Source organism: Muscardinus avellanarius (genome assembly GCF_963383645.1).
Source record: "Muscardinus avellanarius genome assembly, chromosome: 15".
In the NCBI taxonomy this organism is placed as follows: domain Eukaryota; kingdom Metazoa; phylum Chordata; class Mammalia; order Rodentia; family Gliridae; genus Muscardinus; species Muscardinus avellanarius.
The window spans coordinates 79,480,796-79,493,095 of record NC_137801.1 but is presented as its reverse complement, the minus strand read 5'-3'; the positions used below and the strand labels follow the sequence as shown (position 1 = coordinate 79,493,095).

General features: G+C 37.3%; 1 protein-coding gene across 1 annotated transcript in view; it reads left to right on the top strand.

Moving 5' to 3' along the window:
• Window positions 1-7,739, top strand: part of SLC5A7 (solute carrier family 5 member 7) — a gene marked incomplete at both ends in the record, with an annotated part of 21,650 nt that extends 13,911 nt beyond the window's left edge. Inside the window, 4 exons of the mRNA XM_080711417.1 lie at window positions 246-389; window positions 2,611-2,764; window positions 5,067-5,284; window positions 7,110-7,739. Of these exons, the coding sequence (XP_080567543.1) occupies window positions 246-389; window positions 2,611-2,764; window positions 5,067-5,284; window positions 7,110-7,739 (1,146 nt within the window). The remainder of the gene's footprint in view (window positions 1-245; window positions 390-2,610; window positions 2,765-5,066; window positions 5,285-7,109) is intronic.
• Window positions 7,740-12,300: the final 4,561 nt, after the last annotated feature.

Here is a 12,300-nt window from a genome sequence, read left to right as displayed (position 1 = left end):
CCGCCTCTCAAGTGCGGGGATTACAAGCATGCGCCACCGCACCCAGCTGTTTTAGTTTTTCTAAATCAATATTTCATGGTGTCCCACAGTGAACATGATTTCAGGCTCTCCTCTGCCTGAATGAGAGGAACTACTGAACTATGTCATCCATAAGAAAAAATAAGCTAGGTCTACCAATCCTGCATGAACTATACTAGAAAGCTCACACTCATAGACTGAGACTCCAATGTCACTCTTCGTTCCAGTGGATCAGTGTCCCCTTTGCCCTGTCACATCCTGCGGTCTCTGACATTGGCTTCACTGCCGTGCATACCAAATACCAGGAGCCCTGGCTGGGGACCATCGAAACCTTTGAAGTTTACACTTGGCTTGATAGTTTTCTGCTGTTGGTAAGTGATGCTCTGACCTGAGGAACAAAACCTGATCTAATTGTTCCTAAAATCGAAGGCATTTTCAAGATTTTCTCATTTATATTTAAATTTTTGCATACTGGCTCATGGCAATTTCTGAATTGTCTACACTTTCTGGGAAAGCTGGAGACACGTCCCGGCTATGGGAGTTGATAGCATCAGTGTGGACAGTAGGTGATGTCTTAGTGTGGTAGCATCCATGACCTTACGTGTGGTGTGTCCACTTTTCTGTTGTGATGGAATTGCACAAGTCAAGGATTCCCAGATCCTATACAAGAGACTTCCTCCAAGCCATTTAAAAGTTTTCATTTGTATTTTGAATTAAGGCATTAAAAACCAATTTAAGATAAGTGAGACATTCCGGTCTTGAATTACAGAGTAAGGCAATTAGTGGTGATATAGAACGTCCCTGACTGCATGAGATAGGTTAGGACCAAAGATGTCTCTCTGAGGACCTCCTCAGAGATCAGAAGCAGCTCAAAAAGGGACAGGCTCTTCAGGCAAAGGATTGGTGATGAGAGGAGGCAAGAAGAACATCATGGCAGATCATAGACTGAGAAAAAAGAGAAAACCAAAAACCCTACCAGATTTTATGATTTTGCTATATAAAAATAATTGTATTTTATTTCAACATAAGAGATAAGCTATGTTTTATCTTAAAAATGAAGAGGAAATTGGTTATCTCTGTTTCCTCTTTAAAAGTGACAACATCTAGTGACTTTGTGTTTGTATTATTTGACTGAATTTTAGTGATGCCTCAATATTCAAAGTGTGTCCTTTCCAGTCAAGAATTTCCCAGTAAAGAGGCAGCAGTATACTAACACATGAGAGTTCATTTCATTAAAAGACCATATAACATTTAGATACAATGTAAAAAATGAATCTATAGATATAAGGTAATTATGAGTATTAATACTCTCTTTGATGTACCACAATACATTTTTGTTGTTCTGCACACTCCACTTTGGAGTCAACCCCAGACTGTGTTCACTCTTCCAGAAGAGAGGATTTTCCAGAACAAGAACTATGCCCTCTTTGTCCTTGTATCCTCACAACTGCTACACTGTCACCTGTAGGACAGGACTCTATAAATATTTATTTGGTGGTACTCACTCAGAGTTCACTTCATACTTATAGATTCATAACTATTTTTGTTATTATGGCTGAAACTTCTGGATAAGACCGAACTGAAGACTTCTGGGTAGCTTAACAGTAGCTTAAAGTAGTAAATTAAGAAAGAGAAAAAATTGTTTGTGTAACTAAAGCCAATTTAAAGAAATTATTTTATATACGTTTATTCATGCTTTATAGTCTTATATCTCACATAATAATATAGTAGGTAGTGGTAGTGACATGCATGCACACAGCCCTTGGTAATTTTTCCCTTGTTCCCTCCCCTCTCTTGCCCCCATTCAATTTGAGAAAATTCTTTGCAACTGAAATGTATGCCAGAATTACCTTAGTCTGCTCTTAGGCCACTGTAACAAATTACCATAAACTGGGTAGTTTATAAACAACAAAAATATATTTTTTACAGTTCTGGAGGATGCCAGTCTGAGATCAAGGTACTGACAGATTCGGTGCCTAGTGAGAACCAAACGCTCACGGAAGAGACCTTCTTGCTGTGTGTGTGTTCACATGGTGGAAAGGGGAAGCCAGCCAGCTCCTTCAGCAATTTTTTTTAATTGGGAACTAAATCCTGAAACATTCTACCTCCAAGTGATACCCTCAGCCCTGTTTTATTTTTTATTTTGAAACAGGATCTCACTAAGTTGAAGAGCCTTGTTAAATGCCTGAGGCTGGCCAAGAACCTACAATCCTCCTGTCTCAGCCTCCCAAGTACAGGATTTCAAGTGTGCACCATGCACTGGCCCTTCAGCATTTTATATAGGGACATCAACTATATTCATGAAGTCTGCATCTCATGACCCAATCAACTCCCAAAGGCCCCTTTCTAATGCCTAGTTACATCACCTTCTGGACTAGAATTTCAACAGATGGATGGAGGTGTGATAAACTTCATATCACAGCAAATCTAAGCCTGTCAGGCAGCTTGGATTTCTAGCCTGCCGAGCATTATCTGTACTCCAAAGCCCTATTTATGACTATTCTTAATGCAGTTGTTTTATACAAACCTCTTAAAAACATAACATATATTAATTGTGTCCAATTCACTCTGAACCCTGGGGTTCTCATACAGATGCTTGGTGGAATCCCTTGGCAAGCCTACTTCCAGAGAGTTCTGTCTTCGTCCTCGGCCACCTATGCTCAAGTGCTGTCCTTCCTGGCTGCTTTTGGGTGCCTGGTGATGGCTCTCCCAGCCGTACTCATCGGGGCCATTGGAGCGTCGACAGGTAAATCTCTTGGGGCTTCGCCATAGTTGCCAGTCATTTGCCCCGTCTCCCCACCAGCTATCCCACTCCCCTCTGCCCCCTCAATGATATATTTCTCCTCCATTATGGCCTCATCCATGCCTTTGTTATAGCATTCAGCGAATTATGTAGAAATTCAGTAATCTCCACAATATTGACTGCTTACTCCATTGCCAAACCATTTGTGAGGACACCCTCCTGTCCCCAAACTTGGTTTATTATCAATTGTTTGTATCCACTTCTCTCTGCAGTGGTTGTGAACCATGGTGTGCACCGGCATCCCCTAGCCTCCTCCACCACTGGTGTTTATTTCATTCATCAAAGACAAAGCCAGACACCAGTGGAAGCAAAAGTCGAGAGTCATTAACTTGGGAGAATTGACCTGTTGTAATAAGAACCACCCAAGGACCACTTGAAACTTGAGATTTTAGAAAGTGAAAGAAGGATTTACTTTCAGTAGTTTGCTAATTAAGATGTCTGTTCTTTCTTTCTTTCTTTCCTTCTTTCTTTCTTTCTTTCTTTCTTGGAAAAATTAATCAATAGGTGTAGGTGTATGGGTTAAGGTAAACTAAGAAAACAAACAGTTAAAAGAAAGACAGCAATATGAAATGTTTCTTTCCCTGCTACCCATTATATGAAACATTTTCTAAAACCTCACTTTTGATCTGATTGGACTTCATCACTCCTGATCCCTGTGTTTCTCACATGATGGAAGAGGGGAACAAACTCCCTTGGGGCTCTTTTATTAAAGTACCAGTCACACTCATGCGAGCTCTGCCTTCAAGACCTAATCAGCTCCCAATGTCCCCAGCTGAATACCTAATCTCATCACCTTGGGGATTAGAATTTTAATGAATTGAGAGAGATAAATTTCAGATCACTGATAGCAGCAGAGATTAGTGTCCTGTACAGGTTGTTCTATATTTCAGGGCTATTCATAGGACAATTCTAAATTTTATTTTAATACAGCTTTTTAAAAACTTTTAATGAAAACATATCACATTAAGCCAAATTCAAAGGAGTTCCCTGGGTGGAGGCATCTAAAGCTGATTAGAAGAAGTTCACCTTTTACCCTGTTGTGTTTTGTAAAGATGATTCAGGGTGATACCCACATGGTGACTTTGGACTTGGAGTTAGAGCCATTTTTTGGATTATTTAAATTTAAAAAGAGTAATCATGGTTCATAGCATACTCTTTCCATTCCAGTAGTTCATTCATGACGTAGAGGAACACTCAGGAAGAACAAACGATGACTGGCAAAGGTGGTTTGCAGTGTCTGCTTCTGGGAAAAACTAGGATTTATCTCACAAGCAGAAGACAAATTTTGATATGAGGCAGAGGACCAACAGACTGACAAAAACAGCCTAAAGCCTCTTTTTTTTTTTTCTCGGATTAGGTATACATTCTTGGTTATTTCTGGTATCACAACATCTCAGCTAAGTCTTTAGAGTTGGCATCATCTAAGCATGATTGTATCAATTGTAATGGAAAATGGGGGGGGGGGACAAGAAGTGATAGGATCCAGAGGAAACTACTTTTGATTGGCCCTATCATCATGGCATTGAGGAGGTTCCCCAAATAACAAAGAATCGACATCAAGGCGTGTTTACAGCCACCTTGTGTTCTTCAGCACACGCCAGAAATGAAGAGTAAGGAAGCTCTATATTCAAAGATACGTTCATGCTTCAAGTGATCCTACTCGGTCAAAGTTCTAAAACCTGAAAATCTTAGCTTTATGAATATATTTTTATTCAATAAAAAAGATGTATGCTTATTCTTGCATGTTTCCCATTTCCTGTAAGCAAAATTTTACACAAGATGGAATTTTTAGGAGAAAAGAGGAAAGAAGGTTGAGGCAGCTCTAAAACCAAGCTAATATACAGGAGGGTGAAGGATAAGAATAGACCCACTATTTTCTTTATTCATATGCAAATAACAAGGCCCCGAGGAAGAGATTGAAAGAAAATTCTATGACTCTGTTTAGGAGCACTTGTTTTCTATGATTCTACATAATGCAATGCCACATTGCCGGACAGAAATGTAAATCTCACTGCCATGTTCCAGGCAGATGCTGTCAATAAGACTGACTGTAATCAATCCCTGTTAGAAGCCAGGACATAGATGGTATTTTCCACAGGACAGATACATGAACTCTCCACCTTAGCAGTAGACTAACATATGTGATTCTAAATGTGTTTCAGAACTACCTAGTACACAGCACGAGCCCCAGTAGACCATGAGCATATGGCTCTTGGTTGTTAAGCTAGTTGTTTCTCCTCAACAGATTGGAACCAGACTGCATATGGGTTTCCAGATCCCAAGACTAATGAAGAAGCGGACATGATTTTGCCAATCGTTCTGCAGTATCTCTGCCCCGTGTACATTTCTTTCTTTGGTCTTGGTGCCGTTTCTGCTGCTGTTATGTCATCAGCCGATTCGTCCATCTTGTCCGCGAGTTCAATGTTTGCTCGGAACATCTACCAGCTTTCCTTCAGACAAAACGTAAGAGCATTTTTCTCATTAGTTTGTTTTCATTTGTAATTTATTATAGCTGTTGTTATTGTTACAGCTGTCACTGTATTTATTGTGTATGTGAAATTACAGGTTGAGACTCCCTAATCTTAAAAAATGGGAAATTTGAAGAACTACAAAATCTGAAGCTATATGAACACTGATTAGATGCTACGAGTGGGAAATTCACACTATAAAACTTAATGCACACAATTATTAAAAATATTATATTCTGGGATATGTGTATAAAATGTACATGAAATATAAGTTATTTTTTATTTTTATTGGTGGATTGTAATCATGCACCTTAATGGGGTACAAGATGGTGGAGACATACACACACACATCACCTAATTATCCCTAACCCAATTCCTGCCCCATTCCATCCCCCTCCCTCCTTTTCATGCCTGGCTTAGTGATTAACATTGATTTGTTTGTTAAAGAACATCATGTGCATCCCACCCCCCAAATATATTGATAGATAGATATTGGATTTATCTTGCAAGCAGAAGACAGATCTAGATGTGTGGATAAAGCAGTTATTAGGATAATAGTTTATTACATATATATGCTGGTCTCAAGCATTTGGACAGGGATGCTCCGAGTGTGTGCATGTGTGTGTGTGCGTGTGTGTGTGTGTGTGTGTGTTAAAATCTGACTTTACTTTGATTATGCATGTAAGTTTAAATAACAACGAGATTATATCTGCTGTAAATCATGTTACCAACACATGATATCATTCACATTACTACTGAAGGGAACAAATCCATATAACTATTTCCCAAGAAGTTTGGTCATGTTGCTACAGTTTTATTTCTTGTCTTTCTAAGGAAAGAATAGTGCAGCCTAAAATAGCTTAGCAAAATGTCTAATCTGATTAAATATACTAGGAGACTGAATAACCCTGGTAGAAGCTGGACATGGTTGTGTAGTGTAGTGTTTGGACTACTATTCATTTGAAGTCCCAAAATGTCATAAAATCTCTTCTTGATTTTTCTTACTGAACCAAGTTGTCATAGAATAGCATGTTATTGTGGCCCCTAAGGGACCAAGGGCCCCTCTTGAAAGTCTTTCGTCCATATTAAAGTTGAGTGGCCTCTCAATAGGTTTTCTAGGTAATAATTAGCAAAATGGTCAGTGTTTTTTCTCCTCCTCCTCCTCCTCCTCCTTCTCCTCCTCCTCTTCTTCCTCCTTCCCAAATAATGCCCTGGAAAAGCTCTTTTCCAATACACAAAACATGGTTATCCATAAAGATGGTAGTAAGCCAAACATGATAAAGAGGAAGTGGGAGAGAATGGGGTGGGAATTGGGGAAGAGCTAAATAAGTGATGTGTGTAGGTATGCCTCTACCATCTTGCACCCCATGAAGATGTATGACTAAAATGCACCAATAACATTTTTTAAAAAGATAGTAGTGCTCCTACAAAGAGACAGTGTGAAGATAGTTCCAGCTCTCTCAGTGCCACATAAGAACTATTCCCTAATATATATAAACAAAACCTCCCCTTGCCTTATTATCCCTAGATGACGCCACGTTAGCTCATCTTATCTCTCCCCCATGCATTCAGAGAAAGGCTGGGGTGTTCTAGTTTCATATATATGGTGCATACAAGTCCCACCCAAACGACCTCCTGGGATACCACCCCGACTGTGGGCCTCTGGTGTCATAGGTTAGGTTAAGTTTGCTCATAGATTGAGCCATTTGACCTAAGAGACTTCTTTAGACCAGCTTTACAGTATCCAGATGTATCCCATTCTTAGCCTGAACTAGCCAACAGGTTGGACGCAAAGCTGACCCCGTATGGGTTTCTTACAGGCATCGGACAAAGAAATCGTTTGGGTCATGCGAATCACGGTGTTCGTGTTCGGAGCATCGGCAACAGCCATGGCCTTGCTGACAAAGACGGTGTATGGACTGTGGTACCTCAGCTCCGACCTTGTCTATATTATCATCTTCCCACAGCTCCTCTGTGTGCTTTTCATCAAGGGAACCAACACATATGGGGCTGCAGCAGGTTATGTTTCTGGGCTTTTCTTGAGGATAACTGGAGGGGAACCATACCTGTACCTGCAGCCCTTGATCCTCTACCCTGGCTATTACTCTGATAAGAATGGGATATATAATCAGAGATTCCCATTTAAAACACTTTCTATGGTTACCTCATTCTTAGTCAACATTGGTGTCTCTTATCTAACCAAATACCTATTTGAAAGTGGAACCTTGCCACCAAAATTAGATGTATTTGATGCTGTGGTCGCGAGACACAGTGAAGAAAACATGGATAAGACGATTCTGGTCAAAAATGAAAATATTAAATTAGATGAACTTGCACCTGTGAAGCCTCGGCAGAGCATAGCTCTCAGCTCAACTTTCACCAATAAAGAGGCCCTTCTTGACGTCGATTCCAGCCCAGAAGGGTCTGGGACTGAAGATAATTTACATTGACCCCATCTAAATAAGATACTGCTTTTGCAAACAGAGCACTCTAGTAGGGTAGTCCTGGGAAGATGGTTTGCAGCATAGAAAACACATATCGGAAATAAAAACAATGTTTAGGAGAACAAAAATCCTTGCAAAAAAGTAAAAAAAGGAGAAGTTCAGCAAAATTAAGGTGCAATGTCACAAATATACACCAAGCTAGAAGGAAGCAGCCAGAAAAGCAACAACTTTATTTCTCACCCATAGTAGTTTCCATTTTGATGCTAGTTTTGTTAGGTATATAAAAACAAATTTCCAAACAAAGAAAAGATTATTTATCTTTGCTGTGATAAAAGGATGTATATATGAAAGAGCCTCAGAAAAAGAAAATAGTATAGTCTTGATCCAAACTTTATTGGACAGTGCACTGGTAAACAAGTTTATCACATTGAATCTATGATAATAACTCATGGTCACTCTAATGAATAGTTAACTCAGCCAGTTTTTTCCATATTTGATGATTAACACCTTCTTTTTTGATTTAAACTAGAACATTTGCCAAATGTGCAATCTATTTTTTGTTTGTTTGTTTTTTATTTGCCTGTTGGTTGGCTTTTAGTTTTGTGTTTTGCAGTGCAGGGGATCTAACTTGGGGCCTTGCCCAGGCTGGACACGTACTCTACCATTGAGCTACATTCCTAGCCTATGATCTGTCACTCTTTAAGTAATAACATACATTGTTTTGAGCCCAGGCAAAGCAAACATACAAAATTATTGCATAATAGCGTTTTTCATGTGCAAGGTGATAAGAAAGTAGAAACCATTTTGTAAAAGAATACTGTGTTTCTTTGAGTATGCCCTTAGCTACTTAGGCAAACTTATAGCAATAAATTAAGAAGGATGTTAAATAAAAAGCGATCAAGTGATAGGAAAAACAGTAGATGTTTCTCTTCAAAAGACGTATATAAAGTTTTGCTGCATGAAAAGAAGAAGTAATATCTTGGCTTACCATCTAAATCAATATCAGAAATGAAATTGAGCCATATGTAAGGAGCATTCGCTATGTAGCATCAATTATGGGCTATGAGAGACAGACTGCTAATTTAACAGGCCTCTCATTGGATGTTTGTTACCAGCAGTTTCTTAAGTACCCTCTTACACTAAAACTAGAAAAACAAACCCCACTCATTGTTAGATATTCACAAATAGGATGAATTAGAGGGATCTGCTCTACGACACTTTTTCACAAGTACCAGTTTTAGGAACTGGACAAATCACCATCACAGAAAGTGTGTATTTAATTTTAAAATATGGCAAAAAGCAGAAAGTTAAAACAAGGCCCAAAGGGAAGAAGCCATCAATTTCAACATTTGGCATGTACATAGGTTTCATGAGGTCAGTCATTAAATATTATTTTGCTCCTTTTCTGGAGTTTAAAAAATATGTGTGTGTATACACATATATATATACTTACGTAATGGTTTATATCCATTATAGGATTTAAATTCTTTCTACCAGTCACACATTATAGAACTAACTAAAGCTGTATTCACAACGTCAGAGTGAATTGATCGCTAAATAATTGTCTGGGAATTTAATACAGTAAAGGAAGCCAGTCTGAACTGTAAAAAAACTAAAGCACTTTTTTCAAAAAAACATTTCTTTTTTGTGATTCATTAACAAAATGAAATTAACTCAGTGTTCAGCATTAAGTACCTTAGCTGTATTCCTGACCTTAGAATTTCTTTTCATAGGTTTTAATGGGGATTATTTCAAAACATTAAATATTTCTTTTATTTCAAAAACAAATTAAATTCTAAGGTAATTTTTAAATGTGAAACGTCCTATATTGTTAGTGCTTTATCAAAATACTGAAAATTTTTCATATTACATTCAGAATCTCAAATGAGCATCAACCAAACATAAATGAAAATAAAATTTCTTTCGTTCATCAGTTTGCTGAGAATCTACTCAGTACTGTGGAATACTTGTAAGGGCACATTTTGGGAACCTGTAATTTTGGCCGCCCAAGATTTTCAGAGAAAGGAAGTCAACTAAAGAAAACCCAGGACAGCACAGATGAAAACATTTGACATGTAAAAGTAATCGATTGATGGGGACTACCGTTCCTAGCAAACGTGGTGTTTCAGGAATCCCAGGCTTCCCAACACACTGGAGGTTCTTTGATCCATGACATCACCCTCGGTTTCTGCCTCAGCCTGTCGAGGCAAATCCTGCCATTACGTACATCATGAAGCACATCACTCTGTAGAATACAACAGAGAAGCACAGTCTCTGTACAGACATTGCATTTTACGATTTTGAGAACCAACAGTTGTCCAGAAAAATAACCATATTTAAAACCATATTTAAATCTGGTGAAAATAAATGTTAATAGTAAAAATGTCTTCCAAATGTCTTATTGTTAAATCATTTTATAACAATAGAAATATATATGGGGGGGAGGTAGAATTTGCCCTAACAAAACTATCAAAACTAGATAAATAATTTAAACTAATAGATAATGTACTTTTATTTAACTCCCTGTCAAATCTCAAACTAAATGTATGAAAAACTAGTTTATTATTAAATCCACCAAAAAATGTGCCATATGAATTTTTAAGTATGAAAAGTAAGAACAATCTCAAGGTATTTATTTAGGTATATTCATGCATAAACTCCACCTATTTTTTTCAAGGAAGGAATAAAACTGTTAACTATAGAAGACCTGTAGATGCTATTAACTTCCTCCAGCCTCATTTAGTGAACTTGATTTTCGGACTCTATCTTCAATGAAAACAGAAAAACTGAAACACTTTAGATGCAGGCTGTATTAACCTTCAGAGGCAATATCTGTGTACAAAGCATATCAATTGAACAGATATTTTATTTTAATACTTTTGCAGTGATTATAACATGTTTCTTGGGTAATTTTATTTTCCCCCACATATATTCAAAACATCAAGTCTGTCACAGGAGTAATAAGTCAAACACAAGCTTTCCAAATATTCAGTGTCAAAATTCAGCCTCACTGGATTTTGCTATACTTACAAGTAATGAATTTTATGTGAATGTCAAATGAATGTAAGCTTGACATAAGTTTAATATAATGGCTACTGGCTTTTTTATTTGGAAATAATAAATTAGCATTATATTTTAAACATAAATTATGACTTTTTCCTTCAAGAAAATTTACTCTGGTATAATGTATAATTTATTGTAAGTTTGCTATGATGTATAATTTATTTTAAGTTTGCTACTGAACAGACAGATGCATATAATGGTTCTAAAACATATATTTTTGTCTGTTGAAATATTATATAAAGTTATGCTTAAAATATGTAGATTTGCAGCTATACATGTAAATGTTTTCAATGTAATGATATTGTATTAAATTGTGCTGGTGCAATTCAGTATATCATTGTCTAAGTTTGGCTTTTTGGGGGCCTCTCTTATAATAAATATAAATGGTGCTTGAAGACAATTATGCAATGGAATTGAAATAAGCCATTTCATTAACGAGGCTATACAAAGGCCAAGTGAAAATATCCTACCTCATATAAGTTTTGGAGCAATATAAGATAATATCTCTCACATTAAAATTCAAGTTCTCGGTGGTCATGGTGCTGACCTGTCATCCCAGTATTTGGGGGGCTAAAACAGGAGTATTGCAAGTTCAAGGACAGCCTCATCAAGTAGTAAGACTCTCATCAACCCTGTTTCCAAATTTTAAAAAATTCAATAAAATAGTCCTGGTGATGGAACTCAGAGGTAGAATACCTCTAGGTTTGATCATCAGTACCAAAAAAAAAAAAAAATCAAGTCAATTTCTCATTCTTGGAAAAGATATTTCACCACTATCCATAGACCTTCCTTTTAATCCAAGAAATCAACAGACAAACTACCGATTGAATTAACAAAAAGAAGATATGTATTTTTAAAACCTTAAGTACCTGTCTAATAATCGTTGATGTAGGCATTACAGTAAATCACAGACAAACTGGTTTTTCTTATGCTGCAGACAAGCAATCCATAGCCTTTACCTAACTCTTCAATGGGTCTTTAAAAGAAAAATTGTATATATCCTGAGGACTCTGGTCCCTTATGCTTTAATTCTAAGATTAGTATCTTTGGATTTATATAGGATAGAAGAGCCTAGAATTAGTTTAAAGAGGAAGTAAGAAAATAATAACCAGTTAAAGCAGGGAAATAACACACCAGTTTTCTACCATTGCAGAAATTCTTCCTTATGTCCATAATGAGCCCAAATTTTTGCTTCATCACAAATCTGTACTGTAGGGAAAATTATTAGAAGCCAGAAAAAGGAAAATACTGGACCATCAATATTGAAGCCTGTGCATGTTATCTTCACTTTAAACTTTGTGTGAGAGTCTTTAAATTTGAACATTAGCATTATTACGTACACACATTTTTTTACCTACACACATTTTTTTTTTTTTTTTTTTTGGTGGCACTGGGGTTCCTGGAAGTCCTTCATCCTCCAGGCTACACAGGAAGACCTATTTTTTATACTTTTTAAAATTTGGAAACAGGATCCTCCTGTCTTCACCTCCCAAGCACAGGGATT